We start from the raw sequence: 24,124 nt of genomic DNA on the forward strand, positions 1-24,124 counted from the left end.
CAAGACCACCGCGCGCCAGGGCATCATCTTCTACGCTGGCGCCGAGAATCAGATCGACTTCATGGCCCTCTACCTGAAGGACGGCAACGTAAGCGCCTGGCGGCCGGTCGGCGAATACCATGTCACGGCATTGCATGTGTTACAGATTAGCTGCCATCGCGTGTGTCTAGTATAGGTCATTTGCAGACTCCCGCAGGCTAGCGTATAAGTTATGGGTAGTGCAAGGGGTTGCGGCAATCTGGTTGTGTCGCACACCAAAATGACATTTTTTCCCAGTCTGGCCTCCTTAACTCCCGCTCCCCCCCCCAAAATGACTCAAATACTTTGCGCGTTATCGCGGGTCGCCCGCGCGTGTGACGCCGTCCCCGCATGTTTTCCCCAGGTGGTGTATGCCTTCGACTGCGGCAGCGGCACTGGGGTCATCTCGTCCGACAAGCCGTACAACGACGACGTCTGGCACACGGCGCGCTTCGACCGCAAGGAAATCAAGGTGCTGGGGTCTGGGAGCAAGGAATCAAGGAATGCAAGGAATCCCAGGTCTGGGGTCTGGCCGGATCTGCCCGTCACCAGCGCCCCCTGGCCTCCCGTGACAAAAGTCTGCCACAAAATCCCGCCGTTAAACTGAAATTCCTAAGCGGATGATGATGTCAGGGCTTTCATCACAAGCGCTGTCAACACCGATCTTAAAAAATCCATCTTAAAATTTTCCACCAGACTGATAAAAAGGATCGTCATTTTCTGATGTCACGTCATACAATGCCATGGAACTACGCTGCGCCTGCGGATCACTGCCATGTAGGCTGTGGGGTGCCGCCCCCTCGCCGGCCCACTATATGGTGCTGACCCCTCTCTTGTCCCTCACTTTGCCCCTCACTTACCCTTCAGTTGCCCCTCACTTGTCCCTCACTTGCCCCTCACTTGCCCGTCACCCGCCCCTCACTTGCCCTTCACTTGCCCTTCACTTGCCCCTCACTTGCCCCTCACTTGCCCCTCACTTGCCTCTCACTTGCCCCTCGCTTGCTTGCCCTTCACTTGCCCCTCACTTGCCCGTCTGCTCTTCGCCGGTCCGCAGTGAAGTGCCGCCGCCTCGCCAAACTTCTGTGGGGTGCGGCCCCGTCTGCGTCCCGCTGTGGGGTGCTGCCCGCTCGTCGGCCCGCCACGGGGTGCCGCCCCTCACCAGCCAGCTGTAGGGTGCCGCCCCCTCACCAGCCAGCTGTAGGGTGCCGCCCCCTCGCCAGCCAGCTGTGGGGTGCCGCCCCCTCACCAGCCAGCTGTAGGGTGCCGCCCCCTCGCCAGCCAGCTGTAGGGTGCCGCCCCCTCACCAGCCAGCTGTAGGGTGCCGCCCCCTCACCAGCCAGCTGTAGGGTGCCGCCCCCTCGCCAGCCAGCTGTGGGGTGCCGCCCCCCTCGCCAGCCCGCTGCGCCGCCTCCAGCGCTGACACCTGTCCGCTCCGCAGGGCGAGCTGTACATTGACGGCGAGCTGGTGGCCACTGGCCAGTCGATCGGTAACTCGCGCAACATCCAGGTCGATCCGCCCTACTTCCTCGGCGGCTTCTCCGAGGAGATCAAAGAGAACGAGCGGGTCCAGGGTAATGTCGAGGTCAGTAGGGGCTTTGGTGTCCAGACGCCACGCTACTCCCGCCATACGCGCGGATACCAGCATCGAGGGCAGTGGCAAACGACGTGGGCTGGCTTGCTGCAGCCGGGATGGCTCTGAATAATTTGTGGTTGTCATGCTTTTCTCATGCCAGCTTTTGTCATGCGTTTTTCACGTTTTTTCCGATGAGGCAAACTGAGATAATGTGTATGAATGACGGCGGCTCTCGTCAGCGTGCGAAGCTCTGACGGCGGCTCTCGTCAGCGTGCGAAGCTCTGACGGCGGCTCTCGTCAGCGTGCGGCTCTCGTCAGCGTGCGAAGCTCTGACGGCGGCTCTCGTCAGCGTGCGGCTCTCGTCAGCGTGCGAAGTCGTCAAATTTGCACGTACCGGCGGTGCCATATGTTGGATGTTTCGAAGTGATAGCTGATGATGCCAGTGTAGGAAGCAATGAATGGCAGTGCGTTGAATGCTGAGAACGCTGCCCTCCCCCCTCCCCCGCCTTCCACAGCACCAATGAACCAGCAATAAAACAGCGTACCCACTCGCTTCAGATGCATTGCTTTTCAATGGGTTATTGTACTTGAGGGCACAACCTATGCATCGCTTTATGATGGCTTCAAAAACGCACCTGACCGTATGTCCCAGCGTGCAGCCCCTTTACGACGGTGTGCCGCTGAGCCCGTGCTCCGTGGGTGACCGGCGGGTGGCGCACCCGCAGAAAATCGACGCCAGCTTCAACGGCTGCCTGCGCAACCTGATGATGAACGACCGGCCGTTCGGTAACCCGGCTAGGTCGATAGAGGTCACCACGTGCTCCACCAAGGTGGAGCAGGGCGCCTTCTTCTCCGTGGAGGGCGGCTACATGATCGCAGGTGGGTTACTCCGTTCGGTGTCCCGCGGTGGGCCTTATCTCAAACCGTTTGGTTGGAGTTGGTTGGGATTGGAGCCCTTTCGACCATCAGCGACCACTTGTGAGCTATGAAGTGAAGACGAGTGGATAGTGGTGGGGCAAGACCACGTGCACCTGCGAGTTCCCCACCGAGACCTTGCTCACGCAGGGTCCCCTCTTCGGGGTATGCGCCGGCCTTTGGACAGGGCTGCCGCCAGGGGACACTTGAGCCTGGCTGGTACACGTGTCATTGGCAGTACCGCCGATGACGACCGCTGCGATCAAGGGCATCCGCCGTCCCCCTCCCCCCTCCCCCCCGCCCGTCGGCCCGGTGGTAATCATCACGCGCTACGGCCGCTACACCGAGGATGGCGCCCCGCTGTGGTCGGGCGGCAGCCCTGACGCCCAGCCCCCTCCGGCAGAGGACCGGTTCCGGGTCGGCATGGAGGTGGACATCACGCTGGACATCCGACCTCGCCAGCTGGGCGGCGTCCTGCTGGCCGTGCACGGCAAGAAGGACTTCCTGTTGCTGCAGATGCTGGAGGACGGCTCACTCAGGTCGGTGCTCAGGCCTGGTCTGGTGTGGTCTGGCCTGGCCTGGTCTGGTCTGGTCTGGTCTGGTCTGGTCTGGTCTGGTCTGGTCTGGTCTGGTCTAGGCTGGTCTGGTCTGGTCGTCTTATACTGCGGACGAAAGGTCGAGGCGGACGGTGACGAACTCAAGCGGCGTGAAGTCGACATTTGTCTGTCACGGCATTTTTAGCATTTATCGCCAGCGTGTGTGTTCAGCCAAGACCTTTCCCACAATTCAGTTGAAATTTGAGCACGCCTGACATTGAACTTCTGACATGCTTCCTCATGAACAGATGGCTGTGCTTACCACTGATTTCCAGGGCTTACCACTGATTTTCAGTGCTTTCCACCGCTGCGCCCGCGGTCAGTGTCGTGATGCGGGGTTCCCACGGTCCGCCCCCCCCCCGCAGTGGCGGGAGCTACAAACACCTGAGGGTGAATCAGGCGCAAGTGGCGGTACTCTGGAAACCGTCGCTAGGTGTCAGCCGTCCGATCCTGGCGTCGGCCCCTGGGCCGGGTTCCACCGCACCCGGGCCAGGTCCCACTGGACCCTGGGGTCGGGTCCCACCGGACCCGGTGCTGGGTCCCACCGGACCTGGGACCAGGTCCCACCGGACCCCGGGGCCAGGTCCCACCGGACCCCGGAGCCGGGTCCCACCGGACCCCGGGACCAGGTCCCACCGGACCCCGGGGCCAGGTCCCGCCGGACCCCGGGGCCAGGTCCTACCGGACCCCGGAGCCGGGTCCCACCGGACCTGGGGCTGGGTCCCACCGGACCCCGGAGCCGGGTCCCACCGGACCCGGGGCTGGGTCCCACCGGACCCCGGAGCCGGGTCCCACCGGATCCATCCGTCTGGGCGCCTCGGGCGTGACGCGCTGGACTGACGGGCGCCCCGGGCGCCGCGTGTCCGCAGGCTGACGGTGGAGAACGGGCGCGGCGAGATGATGTCCAACTACACGCCCCCGGCGCAGCACGCCCTCTGCGACGGCCAGTGGCACAGCATCAGAGGTACGCCCCGGACCGACTCGGTCGCTCACGGACGACGCTCGGTCTCGGCAACGAGACTAGCTACCCGGGGGCCGTTGATAGCACCATAGGAGTATCCGTCCCGTAAGCGACTTAGTTCCAGTGGTGCATTTGAATGGTAATTGACATGATAATCGAACTCTGGTGTAAAAGGTATGTGTCTTTGGTCTGTATCACTGAGCGGCGTGATTCAGAGAGGCGTGGTTTCGTGTCTCTGCGCTGCGTGGCTGTAGGCCTAGGTCACAGACCGTAAGGATGCGGAGCCAGACGGCGTCTCTATGGCTGACTGTCAGGTACTGCTTCGTGATTACTGCCCGAAGATAGCTTTTCCAGCAGTATCGCTGCCGGCATGCTATAGGACGGTGAACGGAACATGAATAATGATTTCAAGCATTTCACGTGGCTGCGGGAACTGAGCGTGTGTTAGATTGTCGACCCGTTAAACAGTGATGAACATGCACACACATAAAATAATTTTTTGTCACGCTAATCAGTGAAACGGTTGCTATGTTAATCGGTGAAAACGAGTCGGAGAAGCTATGCATTCCAAGAGCTTGACCGCTCCTCAGACTTGACCCTCTCTCGAATGCCTGTGCCAGACCAGCGGGCTCGTACCGCGAGCGACCGCCCCGACCTGGCGTAGCGTGTATCAGCTCGTCTGCTGACCACGTCCGTTGTCCGTCGCAGTGGTGAAGGTACAGAACGTGGCCACCATGTCGGTGGACAGCGTGACGGTGCAGCCGGTGTTCGGCGTGGCCGGCGTCTCCTCCACCGACACCAACAGCCCGCTGTACGTGGGCGGCGTGCCCAACCGCAACGTGCGCGGCCTCATCACGCAGAAGCAGTACGTCGGCTGCATCCGCAATCTGGTCATCGAGAACCGCCGCGACATCGGCCTCGGATTCGCCAAGGTCGTCGGCGCCGTCACGGCCAACACGTGCCCTCTGCTGTAGGCCTCGCCGGGCAGCGGCCAGTTTCCGCCCAGTTTCCGCCTATATCTGGGCGGATGCGGGAGGTTTGCGTGAGGTCCTGGCCACGTCGTGAGCGGGTCCACGAGTGAGTGACGTCATTAAGCTTGTGTGTTTGTTGCGGTCGTGTGGATTCGTCGGACGCGCTCCGGTTGCATTGGTGGATGCTGTTCACTGCTTTCACTGCCAAGTGTGTGTTTTACTCATTGAACAGCATTCCCCTGCTTGCTTCTGCTCTTGTGCTTCGTTGTTTCTTCTGTACCCGCTGGAAGGAATGATCTGAGAATGGTTTCTGATATGGCTGCCCCGGATTCTGCTTTGCATTCCAGTTTTGTGTCATTTTCATTTTGGCAACGTCTTTCGCGCTTAAAATTGAGACACAAATACACTGATCTAGGCTCTCCTTGTGTTTGGATAGTGACTCTGTTGACCACCGCTAACAACTGAATTCGTTCCCAGCTTTCTTAAGAGGTTCATCTGAACCGGTACAGCTATCCTTTTGAGCCGGAAAGCCTCTGTTCTTGGGATGAATCTGGCTTGGGGAGTATGATTCGCAATAAGCATGGACACTACAGCTCTCCGGGTCTCCAGCCGCTGGTGAAGGTGCGGCCGAATACTCCCATTACCGGTTAAAAAGGCATTCGGTTTTTAGTGCTGCACACGTCAACTAAAAGATCCTCATCATGAATACATAGTATTTGAAATGATGCGGTTTTTGTTTGGACTGGCGATTTTTACGCTCTAGTAGCATCGATCGCTCCGCGGCACAGAACGTAAGAAGCCTGCACTCGAATGTGTTTCCTTTTTTGGGGGGAATGTGTTTCCCTCGAATGCGTTTCCCTGGAAGAACCCTTTTGCGTTCAAGTTGGTTGGCATCTTCGACACCACGCAAACACATCACGGCATTACGGCATAGCTGACAAGCAGCAAACAAGGGACGTTCAAAGGAAGTGTAGCCTTGTCCATCTTTCATCTGCCGTTGGTGAAGCTAAGCCCTCTTACACACCTCATAAGTACCGAACCTTCCTAATCCTATCAGATTACCGTGCGTCACATAAACGTGCAGATGCCAGTTTCCATGCACGCGCACGTCGTTGTCGGCCCTATGGTGTCAATCGACTCAGTACTGAGTACTTGCGTCGCGGTCTTCATTGTTTGGCAGAAATTTCGTACGGAATAGTAGAAACACTGTTCCTGTATTATGTTCCCAAGAGATCATGGCACATCAGGTATATTCTAGTAATTATCAATATGCCAGCCATGTGTACAACTTTTACACCAACAGACAACAGATGCTGCGTAGAAGTTCTGGTTGAAAATGCACGACCTCCTCAGCAGTTTCAGATACCTTCACTACGTCGTAGCTCTTCGTGAGAAAACCATCACGTCATCATATTCCTTGCTTTTGCGTCAAGTTAAGATCCAGATTAAAGCATCACCTGACGTTACACATTGTGTGTACTGATACTCACGCCAACATGTCTATCACATCGGCAGTAAGAATGGACACTGCCCTCTCTCCCTGTATCTCTCTCTAGGCTCCAGGAGGCGCACCGCGGGGCAAACACGACGCGCCGGAACCAGCGTCGCTGCTGCGACAGGCGGATGCACGTCGCCGCTAAACAGTCACTCCGCCCATTTGGAAAGGTCTAGGCTGGGTATGGCCGTCGGGTCGGCGCAGGCCGTCCGAGGATTCCTGAAACGAATGCAGATCAGGCTCAGCTGGGTACGATTCCCCGCTGCACAATAGGCAATCCATTCGTCCGATTTAGTCATCCACCAGCTGAACACCAGCCAGAGACGCTGCAATGCAGCCTGCGGTGTTGTCAGCCCCACAAGCGCACGTGACTTGATCCCAGCCCCGTTGGGTGGTGCAAAGCCGCTCGTCATGCCCCCACTACACCGCAGCAGCCTCAGGACGCTCAGAAGCACTCCAAACGGAATATCCGGCTTAAAATCCTGCCAGAAGTTTCTCTCCAACTTTTCTAGGGAGATACACAGCGTCCATGGCTTGCACCCATTGCCACCGCACAGTACAGGGGCTGCAAGTTGACTCACTTCACCGGGTCCGGGTTGAGCATGGCATTCGGCTGCACCCAGCCGATTTCCTCGTTGTCGCAGATGATGCGTGAGAGTCGCGTCTTCCTCAGCTCGGCCAGCTGGTCTGTGGGGGTCATCAGCGGGGTCAGAGGGTCAGTGAGATCCGTCAGGAATCACGAGTCTTCCTCAGCTCGGCCAGCTGGTCTGTGGGGGTCACCAGCGGGGTCAGAGGGTCAGTGAGATCCGTCAGGAATCACGCGCCTTCCTCAGCTCGGCCAGCTGCTCTGTGGGGGTCATCAGCGGGGCTAGAGGGTCAGCGAGATCCGTCATGAATCACGCGCCTTCCTCAGCTCGGCCAGCTGCTCCGTGGGGGTCATCAGCGGGCCTAGAGGGTCAGTGGGACCCGTCAGGAATCACACGCCTTCCTCAGCTCGGCCAGCTGCTCTGTGGGGGTCATCAGCGGGGCTAGAGGGTCAGTGGGACCCGTCAGGAATCACGCGCCTTCCTCAGCTCGGCCAACTGCTCTGTGGGGGTCATCAGCGGGGTCAGAGGGTCAGTGGGACCCGTCAGGAATCACACGCCTTCCTCAGCTCGGCCAGCTGCTCTGTGGGGGTCATCAGCGGGGCTAGAGGGTCAGTGGGACCCGTCAGGAATCTCGCGCCTTCCTCAGCTCGGTCAGCTGGTCTGTGGGGGTCATCAGCGGGGTCAGAGGGTCAGTGAGATCCGTCAGGAATCACACGCCTTCCTCAGCTCGGCCAGCTGGTCTGTGGGGGTCATCAGCGGGGTCAGAGGGTCAGTGGGACCCGTCAGGAATCACACGCCTTCCTCAGCTCGGCCAGCTGGTCTGTGGGGGTCATCAGCAGGGCTAGAGGGTCAGTGGGACCCGTCAGGAATCACACGCCTTCCTCAGCTCGGCCAGCTGGTCTGTGGGGGTCATCAGCGGGGTCAGAGGGTCAGTGGGACCCGTCAGGCATCAGTGGGACCGCCACCGTGGGATATAAGGACACGACTGTACCAACGAAGCGATGAAGGTTCCACCTCAGCTGGCGTTCAACGGGCAGTGACTACAACGGAGACCGACTCTTTGACAAAAGTGGCTAGGTAATGCTTAAACGCTTACCTGAAGCCGTAGGAAGTGAGCGCGTGCAGAATACACAGCCGCATAGTGGAACTTTGTCGAAGCGAACAGGTTGATATGCAGTTTTTAATTCGCATTAATGCAACAGCGATTTGAGCCGGCTTCAAACGCAAACTGGTCTTGTTCTGAGCACCAACTTAAAAGCTGTTCACAAATTACGTCACTCAGTTTTGGCCATTTTAGCCCTCACTTCCCTATGGTTACGCACTGGTTGGGCTGGTCACCACTCCCCCTCCCTCCCACCTGGTGCGCTGTTTTTAGCTCACTGTCTCAAGAGAGCAACCTCCGGATGGCCCCTGCTTGGGCTGAAGATGTGAAACGGACAAGGAACGTCCACGTCATGACAAGAAGCCAATCGCATCCGATCTAACGGTGTTATTTTAGAGATTTTAGCATGTTTGCAACCACATTTGAGCGTAGCGTTACACTACATCAGGCTTTCCCTCCCTTTGTTGTTACGCATCCATTACGCCCTACCGAATGCGTTCTCTCCTCCTTACGTAACTTAATTTATGGAGGGCCGCTCATCGCGCATGATTACACTATCAGTTATTGAGAGTTTCAGGACGCTTTAACTATTCCAGTCATTCGACATGCTTGCATAGAACTGGGCTGGGCACATTGACCGGTGCGGTGGTAGTGGCTGACTTTGGGAGAAGACGGCTTTAATTCTCCACTCGCTCAGGGGATACAACAGCGCATGCACTAACAAACAAACGCGTACAAACACAGATATCCATGCTTAATGTGCATACACCCAACTTATGTATATATATATATATATATATATATATATATATATATATATCTCTCTCTCTCTCTCTCTCTCTCTCTCTCTCTCTCTCTCTCCTCTCTCTCTCTCTCTCTCTCTCTCTCTCTTCTCTCTCTCTCTCTCTCTCTCTCTCTCTCTCTCTCTCTCTCTCTCTCTCTCTCTCTCTCTCTCTCTCTCTCTCTCTCTGCACTATGCAGCAACCCACGCACTCACACAAGGACACCGACCCAGTGAAGGTCGCCGCAGTGAGACACTGACCGAGAGTGAATGAGCCGGTCTGTCCGCCCTCCTCGTAGAAGTATCTGTCGCCGGCCTTCTGGCGAGCGAACTGGTCGGTGATGATGCAGCGGAAAGTGGGGCCTACCAGCGCGTCATCCACCGGGCGCTCGGACACACCGCCGATGAACAGGTCCACGTCGTCCACCGACTTGTACAGCAACGCGAACTTGCTTAGGGTCTGCGACAACGGAACCGGTGGGGTCAGGGAACACTGCGAGCCTGTTCAGGTTCTGAGACAGTGGGACCTGTGGGGTCAGGGGATCACCGCGAACTTGCTCAGGGTTTGCGGCGACAGTGCCCTCAGGGTCAGGGGATCACCGCGAACTTGCTCAGGGTTTGCGGCGACGGTGCCTTCAGGGTCAGGGGATCACCGCGAACTTGCTCAGGGTTTGCGGCGACAGTGCCTTCGGGGTTAGGGGATCACCGCGAACTTGCTCAGGGTTTGCGGCGACAGTGCCTTCAGGGTCAGGGATCACCGAAAACTTGCTCAGAATTTACGGCGACGGTGCCTTCAGGGTCAGGGGATCACCGCGAACTTGCTCAGGGTTTGCGGCGACGGTGCCTTCAGGGTCAGGGGATCACCGCGAACTTGCTCAGGGTTTGCGGCGACAGTGCCTTCGGGGTCAGGGGGTCACCGCCCGAACGCAGCGCCGGAAGACGGTCAGTCGCGTGCCGCTGTGGCTGTGGTATACTAGAGTCAACCATATGGCCAGTCAGTGACATGGTGACGAGCGCGTATTGCCAGAGTGACCGTTAAGATGCGTGATGATCAGGAGGTACGGCAGCGCGTGACACGAGTGTCGCGTCAGGGCAGGAGCATCCCATCCACTCACTGCCACCACACTGCTCGCTGCATCGAACCCTTTCAGCTTGTGACCCCCATCTCGCCAATCCTGAAAACTTGCATGTCTCGCACGGCATGCAAGGTATCAGGACAGAGAAGCCTCTCGGTCAGCAGGTTTGTTAAGGAGCGGAGTCACACCACGAAACCGTTTCGACACTGACCGCATGTCGTGGACATCCCACCGGTGCTGTGTCCGATTGCGTCACGTCACGCCCGTGCCGGTGACCTCTGTGACCCCCACGAGACCTCGAGGCTCGTGCCAGGCGAGTCGTACAGCACGCCGAGTCACCGAGCCGAGTCGCCGAGTCACACCTGTGAGTCGATTTCGCTGGCGAAGTCGCTCCAGGTGGTGGCTTTCTTCAGGCCGCAGATCTCGCGCAGTTTGTTGTAGGGTGGGATGCCGTGGTCTCGACCCCGCTGGATGTTGAGCGCTATCAGGTCCATCCCGAACAGGCCCTCAAACTGAAACAGGTGGCCCAGCAGCTGCCGGCCCCAGCACGGATCAGCGGCGTCAGAGTTAGAGTCAGCTACCGTCATCTACGCCGATCTTTAACGCGATGCGCATCGACGTCTGGTCAGGGGCCAATAATTCCACTCAGCGAGTCCTGTGATGTTGACCTCTAGCAAAGCATTCCACCCGCTCCAAACTGTGAGCGGTGACAAAGACTTGACCAGTTTCATTATTCGGGAAAGTAACGCAAACGAACGTCATGGGCTGACTCTCTGGCCCCCTTGTGTAGAGAAGACAACGCCGGACATGTGCAGACCAGCAGCGCTATAGACCATCAGTCGGCCGGGAATCGGGACTGACTGGGGCGACAGTCGCGCAGCACCTCCTGCTTAAGGTTGACTCAATGCATCCCCGTAGCTCACCTCCTTGCTGAAGGCGTTATCGAACTTCATGCTGGGCATCTCGAGCAGGCCGCGCAGGAGGCCACTGAAGGCGTCGCGGCGGTACAGGTCGAAGGGGGTGAACTGGGTTCGGTGCAGCGGAGTCACCTTCTCCTTGCTGCCGAACTGGGTCATCGAACTGGCGAACGCACAACAGCCGGTCAGTGGTTGGGTGGTGAAAGGTGTTCATTAGCTCATTAGAAAGAGCATATAGAAAGGTGCTCATAAGCAAAATATTTGTGTTCAAGTTCTGTCTCGCGGTTTTCCCTGGCCCGGACTTCGGTCACATGTTAAGTGGCCAGTGACGTCAGCGGCTGTCAATATAGACATTAACACGTCAAATATAATTCAACAGATATGGGAGCGACAGAGAACACGCGGAGGTGGTTGCTGGGGCCCCGGCTCCTGGTAAGCCACCCGTGCCGGCGGACTAGTGCGGGGCCCCTGTCGGACCAGACGGGCCATCCCGCATATCAGTCGGCCACCGTCCAAAGCCAACAACACCAGTCACGAAGGTACCGAGGCGTTTTACTGCACTTGGACAGGGCACCACATTGTTTCCCGTGCCTGCTGCCCGCTGCGTCCCTGTTGCTACTGCCCACTACGTCCCTGCGTCTGCTGCCCGCTGCGTCCCTGTGTCTGCTGCCCGCTGCTTCCCTGTGTTTGCTGCCCGCTGTGTTCCGGTATCAGCCGCCCGCTGCGTCCCTGTGTCTGCTGCCCGTTGCGTCCCTGTGTCTGCTGCCCGCTGCGTCCCTGTGTCTGCTGCCCGCTGCGCCCGTTTGCATCTTGCGCCCGCTCTATTTCACTGCTGTGAAATCTGCGTTCGGTCAGCTAGCAAGCTAGCTAACGCGGCGTCCTGGGTCGACTGATGCTTTGGCCCAACGCATTCAACGCATCCACCGATCCGTTCGTTTGGAGCCGATAGCAAGAGCGCTGCAGACTTGAGAACTGACACGGACGTAGAGCGTGCTCACATGATGTTGTCTGGGATCAGGGTGTGGCCCATCCTGAACGCGGCCGTCGAAAACTCGTTCGTGATCCCGGCACTGATTTCGGGATCGTAGTTGTTGGTGAAGCCGCTCTTCAGTGGCGACAGCAGCTTCGTCTTCTGCATGTGACGGCGTCCTGCCGGTGACACAGTGAGTTCAGTGGACCTGCCCCGGACTACTGCTAGAGCTAGCCACAGCCTAGATGTCGGGAGATGATGACAGGACCTGTACGCCATCCTGATTCAGCTAATTATCAAGTCAACAAAAGGGAAAGATGACCTAGACTGGCTTTGGAAAATATGCTGGATTTACTTTAGAAAGTTACTTTGAAAAAAAATGTGCTGAATACTTTGCTTTGGTCTTATCATATACAGAAGGCCCGCAGAGATAAACTGGCCCGGCACGTGACCGCCGATCTGCAGTCCCTCACTGGCAGCTCGGGTCGATGTCGGCCCGCCCATCCCGTCGCCTACCAACCACTACGGAACTCGACCTCTGTCTACCAATCGCAATGGTGCTCGCCCTCTGTCCACCAATCCCTATGATGCGCCACCCACTACCCACCAATCACGATGGGCAGGAACTCATTGTACGTGATGTGCTGCATCTCGGCGGCCACGATCCGGCGCGCCTCCTGGAAGAGCCGCTCGTCGTCCCAGCGCGGGTTCACCGCGTGCAAAGCTCGCGCCAGCCGGTTGTGCTCGCGCATCCACAGCGTGTGCATCACCACCAGGTCCACCTGCTCGTTGACTCGCTCATCGCCTGCGGGCGCGATCGGGGTTCAGCGTCGGGGTAGCGCGGACTCGGCGGTCAGGTAGCCAGAGACGGGGCCGGGGCGGGCGGAGCGGGGGGGGGGGGGGGTCACGCAGGTCGCAGTGCGACACTGGCAGCTGTCAGCTCATGACCGGATGGGTCGCGTGCTCCGTTCGGTCTGCAGAACCCGTGCTACCTGATCCTGTAATTCCCGGCGAGCGGATAGTATTTTCCAGCCAATCTGAAGATGAATCGCAGAGGCGACCATGGCTCAGACGGGTCTGCAGACCTTCCTCAGCTGGACTTTTACGAATCCGTCGTGCTTTGAACTTTACAGCTTAGAGGTTGTGACGACATCATCTGAATTTAGCCTCTAATATCCCTGGGGTAACGTCACTGTGTAGGTTAGTTTAGGTTAGGTTAGGTGCTGTATTAGCAATCATATACCTCTTGACATGATTTCACCATCGCGCGCCTTTGTTGAGGAAAGCCTCGAAAAAGTGTGCTGATGGTTACAACTAACACCTAGCACTTCAGTATCCCATGACCACATCAAGTGTGCGTCACACCTCTACGTGCATTGTGAACCCACCCAAAACGTATCGCAAAACGAAGTACCAATGTATGCCCCTTGACGCTGACGAGCGCTGCCATGAGGGAAGCGCACTTGCGGCTCTCGGTGCTTGACCTCTCACCTGCCTTGAAGCAGGTCCACTCCGGCATCTTGACGTCCTTGCAGGTGAAGGAGTCGGCCGGCAGGTACGGATGGCCGTGGACTGGCCGCGACTTGAGCAGGCCGCCGCTGTGTTCGCGCAGCTCCTCGGCCTCGTGCTCCGAGGAGCCGTATACGTTGCTGGCGTCCACGTAGGCCGTGATCTGGTTCATCTGGGGGAGCGCAGGTGTGGGGTTGAGCTGGTGTGATGCAGGACAAGCGGCACTGGCGCAGACAAGGCTCGGCCATTCTGGAAAGTGGGTGTGACCGCACAAAGAAGGGGTGGGCATCAGCCTGATGACTAGATATACAAGATTTAAACGTCATTTCTTGTTCCACACAACTAACCACAATCGAATTACATCCGTTAGCAACGCGCTGCCCAGTGGCTAGTAGTGGATGCGATTTCCCATATCTGCATCATATCGCGGTATGCACCGATTTGTTTGCATCTTGTTTGTTTGCATTTCAAAGAGTTCCTGGATGTAAGCTTGCTTAAGCTTGCTTAGGTGCGCCGTGGAGCATATGGGGATTCAGCAGGTCGTTTCCATACACCAGCAGTGTACGTGGCAAGTCGCCTGCGTTCATTTAAAGTGAGTGTTTCACATTTGAAGATATTGAAGCAAGCATCAGATATGCTAACTTATAACTATTTGTAGAACTTTAATTAAAAAAGACTGCTCTAAGTAACATAATTTCTTTGTTCGGTAAATGAGCTCCTCGATACGTTATTGTATGATTGCGTCAGTGTGATTGTCAAGGTGACCTTGCCCACATTGATTGAGAGCCAATTGACGGCCGTTATCGAGACAACGTACTCAAGAACGCCAGATGTGAATGACTCGACCATAACATTTTTATTGGCCTTGATTGGCGCAATTTGTATGGAATGGCAGCATTTGAATGGCGTTCTTGTGACGGTATGAACGCCAAGGTGACATTGAAATACTCTCCCCGAAGAAGTTTTCCCGTCTTCGCGGGCGTATAGCTCAGGAACTAGATTTAGGTCTAAGAACCGCGGTGCTGTGAGCTGCACCGAATGATCTTCAGGATGCCTATTTCAGTTCAAGCCCTCTAGAAATGCGGACCACTCCCCTTAAACTAGCCGACAGAACAGGATGCATGATTCATCCTATGCGACGCAGTGCTCGGTGACAATTGATGATAAAATGCAGCAGCTGGCACAAAACTTCCAAAAAGGTGAGAGCGTCCTTCGCGGGGACTGTGGATGCGGAGACGGGGACCAATCTGATAGCTCGGGAACGCTGGACAGTGCGCTCTTCATGGGCCGCGGACGCGGTCGAGCGCGATGATGAAGTGCGAACCCGATAGCCCCCCCCCCCCCCCCGGATCCCCTCTCCCCTCCCCCCCGGGAACCACGCACGACAGTGCCAAGGAGAAGGCTGTAACTCATGGGCTGAAAATGCGTGCGATTACCCAAGGCTGCTCTGATGAAAAGTCAGGATACAGCAGTCCTGGGTGCATGGGGCCGTTTATAAGGTTCATTGCGCAACTATCAATCGAATCATCTTGTTCGTTGACACGTCTCAAACACACATTTTCATGCTTGTTTACTTCTTGGAGGGCTAAAGAGATTACATTAAGGCCACATCGCCAACAAATGGTTAGTTATCTGCCTGCATTGGCTGCATCAACAGCACGGAAAACTATAGACCTCACGGGAGATTCCATTCGCTAGATGATCCGCTAACTAGAGATTCTCTCTACTTGAGAATCATTCGGTCCTGGGGTTTATCTATCGCATTCCCCGCCTTAACAGAGGAGGGCCTGTCCTCACGTAACCTCCACGAGGGAGGACCTGTCCCCACGCGGCCTCCTCTTCGAGGAAGGGCCTGTCCTCTCGTGGTCTGCTCTATAAGAGAAACGCTGAATAGATGGTCCGACGTTGGTTCACAATGAGGGTGGCCGTGCATCAGAGAGCCCATCACCAACAGGAGGGTGGCCGTGTACCAGAGGGCCCACCGCCGACAGGAAGGTTGCCTTGCATTAGAGGGCCCACCACCAACAGGAAGGTGGCCGTGCATCAGAGGACCCACCGCCGACAGGAAGGTGGCCGTGCATCAGAGGACCCACCGCCCACAGGAAGGTGGCCGTGCATCAGAGGACCCACCGCCCACAGGAAGGTGGCCGTGCACAATAGGGCCGACAGGAGAGTGACCGTGCACCAGAGGGCAGCCCCCAGCGCTGAGTCACGGGCCAGACGGTCCGGACGGATGACGTCAGCTCGCGCCGGGCAGACGGCGGCCAGGGTGAAGCACACGGCTTCCCCGGATCAGCGGCGCCACCCCAGCTGCCTGCGGCCGCGTCTCACACTGCCTGACGCCGCCGATGCGTAGGGCATCATATCCCATTGTGTGTGGTGACAAAGGCGTCTGCGGTCCCATCTGGGGAATTATGGTTGGAATGCTGGACATCACTCCACGTCACAAATCACTCGAGAATTCGATTGAAAAGGCCACATATTTCCTGTTACCACCAAAGCCTGGACAGGGACGATGCTTTGTGCGAAATTCCATAGTCGGACCGGACATTGCCGTTCTATGGTGTGTTCTTACGAAAACAACCGACTGGCCTCTGCAGATATCCAGCCTCGCCTCTGCAATCTAAACGACTATGAGAAGAATTGGTTTGCTTCTCCTTGAGGTGTACTTCTGGATACTTTTCAGTGACGTTGGCAGTGGTACACAGGGCTCGGTCAATTCTCATAACAGAATATAATCCGCCAGCACCTTGTGTGCCAACGTTGACGCCTACAGTAATCTGCCCATCCTTCGCGAAACGTGAAAAGAAAACTATACGCGATTTGCTCAAGAGCTCAAGAAAGCTCTAAATCAACCGAGCCGCGTCTTCGGTCCACCTAAGCTGCGTGAAGTTCCAACCAGCGCTCGTCCTCCAAGCAGGTCAACGGTGAGCGAGTGGGGCGACCTGTGGACCGCAGCGACCAGGGATTACCACCGGACTGCGGCCGGCCGTCGGGGGAGGCGCCTTTGTCTGCCTGGCCGTGTGCCGCAGCGGGGCGCCGTTCAGTGACACCAGCCGCCTGTCTAACCGTGACTTCCGCGGTCCGGCGACGGCCGCCGCGCGGAGCCCCCCCAGTGCTGAAGGTCGAGTCGCTTCCGGAGGGGGGCGGCGCCTCCTCGCACCGCCTGGTGCCCGGCACAGGGCGACGGGGCGGGGGAGGGCAGCAGCGCCGGCTGACTCAGCAGGCAGGCTTTCGTGACGACTGAAGGCGGAATCCTCGGCAGTCGTTCATGAGGTCTGGGTTCGTGGAAGTGCCTGGCTTTCTTCCAGCCCTGTCCTTCACATCGTTTTTTACCGGTTGAATCAAGCAACGTATGTGGGAGATGAGAGTGTTAAACATTGTAGTGGGATCATGTCCAAACGTTGACCGCATCCTTAAAGGTAAGAGTTCATCTGGAACCAGTACAGAAATAGACCGTCTGTCAGAAAGCCCCTGTGAGGCATCTCCAACGGAGGCTTGGCACTGCAGATCGCTCCCTAATTCGATGGCGGATTTCATTCACAAAGCCAATTGGAAGTTTCAGGAAGTCTTAGCTCGAACTTTAAGCAGTGATGTTGTTTTTTAAATGTAATGCCCGTAGATTCTCTTTTTCAGTCATCTGTTCACATGATTTTGTTGTACTTAAGATGTAGTTGGCTTTTCTCGTTGCGTTGTGCATTCGCATATACGATACACCAATGCACGGAACGTGACACACGAGGACCGTTTATCATCGTTTCTCCGAAATACGTGAGCTTATGCACTTATTCTTGGAGACAGGGATTTTCCTGAGGAAGAGTGGAAGGTGAAACTCAGCGAGAATACATTATAATGATCTTAGCTCTCTGTCAGGTGTCATCTATGGTGAAAAATGAAAGTATTTGTGTCTAAACACACACACACACACACACACACACACACACACACACACACACCACACACACACACACACACACACACACACACACACACCACAACACACACCACCACACACACACACACACACACACACCACACACACACACACGCGCGCGCGCCCGCGCACCTCTTGGCTGTATTTGTGTTTGGCGATCCATTGCATGCTAGACTACGAACGATCTTCAGATAATCTCGAAAGATCACGCTCGTCGTGCTTTTTTCAGTTAAATATTTAGACGACGGAATCATCTCCTCCATATCATGCCGGATTTCTCTTATTGTCGACTGTACTCTTCACGATGTGACATTTCTGCAGACTTCCGACCTAATCACGGGCCGTATGAGAAGCTACTAACAGGCCAAATCAAAACGTGAGTGTAAGTGCAACCAAAGTGGCGTACCTCTGTCATTCTGTACATGTTCAACAAGCACCCCAAAGTGGGCGGTACCTCTGTCAATTCTGGACTGTTCAACTAGTGCACCAAAGTGGCAGTACCTATGTCATTCTGTACATGTTCAACAATCGCGCCAAAATGGTAGTGCTTCTGTCCTTCTATACATGTTGTATGTACCTTGTGCACTTCTGTATATGCTAAATACATGCTTCTTGGAATCCCAATTTCACCCCAGCCCACAGCGAAGCCTTGAAACTCTGACAATGAAAAAAAACACGTAAATCGGCCCGCACCAGGCTCATCGCGTTTGGGCTGCGCGCCCGCCGCCCCCTTCACTCCCCCCCCCCCCCTCAGCGGCGGTCGGTGTCACGATGGGTGATCTGTTCGCAGGGGCCCGTGTAGCAGCTGAACCGGGACGCCTACACGGAGCGCATCAGCTACACACAGCGCTCTCCGCCCCTCGGTGTCACGAGGGCTCACCTGTTCGCGGGGGCCCATGTAGCAGCTGGGCCGGGGCGCGTACACGGAGCGCACCAGCTCCATGCAGCGCTCTCCGAACGGCGCGTAGAACGGGTCGTTGGGCGGCATCTCGATGGGGTAGCACTCGGAATGGATCTCGCCCTCGCGCACCTTCACGCCGTATCGGCAGCAGCTGATCTTCACGCCGTCGTCAGCTGGCGGCCGCCAGAGGTCAGATGTCAGGCCGGGGTGCACGGGTGCATGGATGTCCCTGCCCGCTCGGACAGCATACGAACTGTTCGCTGCGCAGGAATGACGGGTTGTTGACCCCGGGGACGCATATGGCACGCTGGTATCGGTGCTATCAGCCCGTGAAACCTGTTCTTGTTCTTTAAGTTTCCACCACTTCTCACATCTGACAAAATGCACCGATCCGGGGTCGCCGACACCGGCAACGAAACCTGCTTCGATCGGTTACTACGCCCGTTAATTGTAAAGGAGCGGTGAAACCAGAACTGATTATTTACGCGTCATGATTCCGCTAGACTCACGCCATGCACTTGAAATGAGTTAGCTGCCCAACTCTCGCTAATGCGTGGGACACTGAACACTCAGACCGGCCAGGGCGTCGCCGGACGGGGCCAGTCGCAGCTCATGTCTGGGGCCGGGTGTGCGCGCCGCCTTACTCTCGATCATGGGCGTGTGAGTGACGTCATGGTCCAGGAACTGGCCGAACTGCATGAGCAGCATGCTGTGCTGGGCGTTCTCGGCGTGGTGGGTAGGGATGACGATCATGCTGACGACGCGGGCCGACGGCAGCTCGCTGCCGTCCTGCGCTCGCCGCGGCTCGAACAGACCTGCAGCAGGTCCAGGCGCTAGGCTCGAGCCACAGCAGCGACACTGCGCACAGCAAGACGCAGAGCAAGAAACACAGCAAGAAGCAGAACGTAGCATAGCGCTCGATCGGTACTCAGTACAGCACACGGTCAGGACCAATACAGAGCACCACTCGGACGATAGCGCATTTGGAGTAGCGTTAATAATCACACCAAATGCGAACATACGAACATAGTGGAGTCATGGGAATAATTACAGACAAGGCAGGGATGCAAACATTTCATGTGGAAGCTTGTGCCATTACATTTTGGGCTGAATTTCGTGACCCGGATCGGAAAGTGCTCGCGGATGCTGGGCGTCCTCCACCTAAGAGTATCACGAGGACGGGAATACCCAAGGCAACCATGACCTCAACCAAGATTGTTCGTCATCCCGCCTGACTGGCGAAGTCCCAGCTCAGCTCGCTGCCCACACTGTCACGATGAGCTCCGAGCTTTTCCCGGACCCGCGAACCCCAGAGCTCTGCCCCGTACCAGCCGACCATAGAGCCCCACCCCGTACCACCCGACACCGCAGCCCCGCCCCCGCACCAGCCGACGTCAGAGTACCACCCCGTACCAGCCGACACTACAGCTCCACCCCGTACCAGCCGACCCTAAAGCCCCACCCCGTACCACCCGACACTGCAGCCCCACCCCGTACCAGCCGACACTGCAGCCCCACCCCGTACCAGCCGACACTACAAGCCCCGCCCCGTACCAGCCGACACTGCAGCCCCACTCCGTACCAGCCGACGTCAGAGTCCCACCCCGTACCAGCCGACGTCGGAGTCCCACCCCGTACCAGCCGACACCAGAACCCCATCCCGTACCAGCCCACACTACAGCCCCACCCGGGACCAGCCGACACCAGAGCCCCACCCGGGACCAGCCGACACCAGAGCCCCGCCCGGGATCAGCCGACACCAGAGCCCCACCCCGTACCACCCGACACTGCAGCCCCACCCCGTACCAGCCCACACTCCAGCCCCACCCCGGACCAGCCGACACTACAGCCCCGCCCCGTACCAGCCGACACTCCAGCCCCACTCCGTACCAGCCGACGTCAGAGTCCCACCCCGTACCAGCCGACGTCAGAGTCCCACCCAGTACCAGCCGACACCAGAACCCCATCCCGTACCAGCCGACACTACAGCCCCACCCGGGACCAGCCGACACCAGAGTCCCGCCCGGGACCAGCCGACACCAGAACCCCGCCCGGCCCCACGGACACCAGAGCCCCGCCCGGGACCAGGGACACCAGAGCCCCGCCTGTGACCAGCCGACACCAGAGCCCCGCCCGGGACCAGGGACACCAGAGCCCCGCCCGGGACCAGCCGACACCAGAGCCCCGCCCGGGACCAGCCGACACCAGAGCCCCGCCCGGGACCAGCCGACACCAGAGCCCCGCCCGGGACCAGGGACACCAGAGCCCCGCCCGGGACCAGCCGACACCAGAGCCCCGCCCGGGACCAGGGACACCAGAGCCCCGCCCGGGACCAGGGACACCAGAGCTCCGCCCGGGACCAGCCGACACCAGAGCCCCGCCCGGGACCAGGGACACCAGAGCCCCGCCCGGACCAGGGACACCAGAGCCCCGCCCGGGACCAGCCGACACCAGAGCCCCGCCCGGGACCAGCCGACACCAGAACCCCGCCCGGGACCAGCCGACACCAGAACCCCGCCCGGGACCTGCCGACACCAGAGACCCGCCTGGGACCCACCGTCGGCGTAGGCGGCATGCCGATGCGCTGCAGCGCGGTCTCGGCGCTGCCCCAGAGGCCGTGGCGCAGGTTGTTGCATCTGCCGTCGAGTGCGGTAGCGCGAGTCGCGGCAGCGCGGCGCCCGCTGGCACGTCTCCTCCAGGCTGCTGTTGAGCAGGCTGACTCGCACCAGGCCGGCCACGGACTGCAACGGCGACAGGTGCTGGCTGCGGGCACACCGCGACACGCTCACAGGGCGCTCACAGAGACCGGGAGGCGTCACAGACGGTGTGGCCGAAGGATCAGACGAATCCAGTCAGTGTCAACGCGCTTACAGGGTGCTGACGGGGGCCGCGAGGCGTCACACGCGGCGTGGCCGGAGGGTCGGACGGGTCCAGTCAGAGTGTCGACACGCCCAACTCCAGAGGAGGCCGGCTGTTAACTGTACATTATGTGCACGACTATGGCAGTGGTTGTGACTATATCTGGCTGTGACGAGTCTGCCGTGACAGGAAGGTGGGAAGGTATTTCTTCTGTGTATGGCTGGCTTAACCGATATGTCATTTACTTTCTCTTAGAAATAGCTCAATGATAAGTTAAACATTGTGTATAAAATAAGCTTCCAAGCAACTAGTTCACTTACCACATTGCCCTTTAGTTAAACGTCCACTCTAGCCGTGCTGGCACTGTCCCATGTCCCATTGGGAAACGCCCCGTGCTTCACGCATAGCTTTCTCAGCACTGTCTACGTCTCCATGCACCCGCATGACGCACACATCACGGCTGGCCGCACGCCGTTGATATTTTTACACCCAGCAAAAGCCGCCTGCAGGTGCTAGCAAATAACGGCGGTTCACACCGGATGCGCACCGGGTTTGGCATCAACCGCAGAAGCATTTCGTGAGCGGTGATGCATGCGATAGGTTTCCGCAACAATATGACTATCCCAAGGCAACCCCCATTCCACTGAAGTAAACGCACGTTAGAGCAGGTGATCAAGCAATTTGAAGTGCAATGACTGTACCGATTCTTACGTTTTCAACAAGTTCATCTCTATCCGGTCCTCGTTAATGCACTCCGTCAACATTTCAATTGTCGTTTTTTACGACAATGTGACCGAAAGTTTTCCACCGCTGGCTTTGCGATCCGTCACCGTTAACCACAGCTTATTGCAGAGACCCTGACCCACCAGGGGTAAGCCAGGCTCAGCGGGCACAATTTTCACCGAAGCCGTCACGCCGTGCCAAGCCGTGGCTCGCACTCTTCTGCTCCAGCCTGGCGTTCTCGTTCACTTGCCAACTGACCGCACCAATGACGAGTCCCACCCGATTTGAGTGAGTTCCAGGATCCGCGTGAGCTTCCGGACCCGTACGTACGTAAGCGCTACACGTTAACTAGGGTACCCGGCTCTTTACCCACGGAGCTGAAGGAATGGCAGGCCTTGATCCTGTCGGGTTACATGCAGCCTTCAATGCTGTGAGCGTTTAAATCATTCACTCCGTTAGCAGTGTCTTGAAAATCAAAGATGCGATGAAATATCGGAAAGCGAACATCGATCTCTAAATCATCCCATGCTAACACCCGGCACGCATGGTTTGCGCGTACCACAGCGTCTGGCCTCAGTGGAGTGTTATTTGGATGGGGTCACCGGAAAACAACGTCCGATGACGAAAGCAAGATAATTCGTCTGAAACTGATGAGAACTCTTTAAAGCTTCGGGGAGCGCACTTGTGGCTGCCGTGGAAAGACGGGGACACCGGGGACAATTCTAGGTGTGGTATGACGTCGTTTGGGATAAGTATGGCGGGCTGAGTATCTGTAACAAGCCCAAACATAGGCTGAAATGTTGCTCCGCAGAAATAATTCTAAAGCTGAAAAGTGCCGAAGATCCCGGACAAAGCGTCATGAGAGGTTCTCGATGAGAGCACCTGCACTTTATCTCCGTGCAAGTGTGGCTATGCCAGGTGGGCATGAACACAAAGAGCGTGGTGGATGGAAAGCTGAAGCTGCCGCCTCATTCCCGCAAGTATGACAACGTGTGGGATAAGGCGCTGTGGTCTCAGATGCTGGAAGTGAAGCGGTTTAGCTGCGCATCTCGGAAACTAGAGGTACGGGTTCCACTCTTCGCGGTGCCCGTCATTCCGCCAGGGTGAGGAGTAGGCGACGCCATATGGCTGCAGCAGCTGGTCGCGTCGTAAAGGTCCATTGACGACGAAGGAGCTATGTTCTGTTCTATGTAAGCATGCCCAGCATACTGTCAAAATTCATATCGCTATGCTCTAAGGCTAGCGGTAGGGTGCTCACTTTACCCGACAGAAGCTTACAGAGCGGTGCCAACGTCGAGACCTTAGGGTGCTCTCCGCTCGTTTCAATTAGCTAATGCAAGTTATGAACGGTTTGTGTTCCCTAGTGATGGCATCCATCCATCCATCAACGCCTGACGTGCGGAAGCTTGGCAGTCCCGGTAAATGCTAGGGGCCCCGTAGAGCATCAGTCACAGCCACTCTAGCTGGAATGGATCGAGGCTGCTGAGCTCCTGCATGCGTTTTATCTGCATGGTTAGATTGTGAAACGCGTATGATTGTTGCATGGATTTTGCAGTACAGCACAGTGTGTGATTTTCTTCTCTTGCGAATGACAAAGCGCTTTTCACCACGCTAGTGCCCTGGTAGCCCGTATGGCAATGCGGTGTAACGACCGGCTTTGGTGAAAACTACAGCAATGCGCCATTAATAAGCAAATAAATCCAGGTACAAGCGCAACAGATCTAACAGACCGATCGAAATTTTTTGTCCACTATAGCCTTCTTAAAAATATTGATTGTTTTTATCGACTGTGAAAAACAAGCAAGCGGTGCGCATGTTAAAATACGGGCCTGTCGTTTTTGCGGTCTGCACTGTTTTTACAAGTGTGGTCGCGGACGTGAATGAAAATTAACATCTGGAGTGAATCATCTAGTCTATGCACCAGATCATTTACTCCAGATGTTCACACCAGCTGATATATCACCAGCTGATGTATCCGCTGATCAAGTGAAAGGAGAAACATATTCGGTACATGGTGCGAAAAACAACATAAACTTATCCCGCAAAGCCCTCCTGCATTTGGATATTTTATAGATATACAATAATTCCGAGTGCTTCATCCAGTCTCTGAGCCCAAAAGCATCCCTGTGGAGTCCCCCCCCCATGGATTGCCGGAAACGCGCGATGAAATACGCATTGTTATGACTGGAATGACGAGTAAAGCCACATGCCTAAGCGCATCTCGTAAGTCATACAT

At 57.0% G+C, this 24,124-nt stretch overlaps 1 protein-coding gene and 1 pseudogene across 1 annotated transcript; both read right to left on the reverse strand.

Moving 5' to 3' along the window:
- Positions 1–5,812: 5,812 nt before the first annotated feature.
- LOC119090605 (chorion peroxidase) lies at positions 5,813–20,874 on the reverse strand. The gene is made up of 11 exons (XM_037213440.1): positions 20,864–20,874; positions 18,951–19,121; positions 18,286–18,479; positions 13,454–13,643; positions 12,570–12,767; positions 11,991–12,141; positions 10,999–11,155; positions 10,438–10,608; positions 9,261–9,459; positions 7,111–7,216; positions 5,813–6,748 (listed from the first exon to the last, which is right to left on the reverse strand). The coding sequence occupies exons 2-11, from the start codon at positions 19,057–19,059 to the stop codon at positions 6,679–6,681; spliced, it is 1,545 nt and encodes a 514-aa protein (XP_037069335.1). The 5' UTR covers positions 19,060–19,121; positions 20,864–20,874; the 3' UTR covers positions 5,813–6,678.
- Positions 19,529–24,124, reverse strand: part of LOC119114930 (chorion peroxidase-like) — a 22,976-nt pseudogene continuing 18,380 nt past the window's right edge.

This window comes from Pollicipes pollicipes, unplaced genomic scaffold, assembly GCF_011947565.3.
Source record: "Pollicipes pollicipes isolate AB1234 unplaced genomic scaffold, Ppol_2.1 Scaffold_3087;HRSCAF=3621_pilon_pilon_pilon, whole genome shotgun sequence".
NCBI lineage: Eukaryota > Metazoa > Arthropoda > Thecostraca > Pollicipedomorpha > Pollicipedidae > Pollicipes > Pollicipes pollicipes.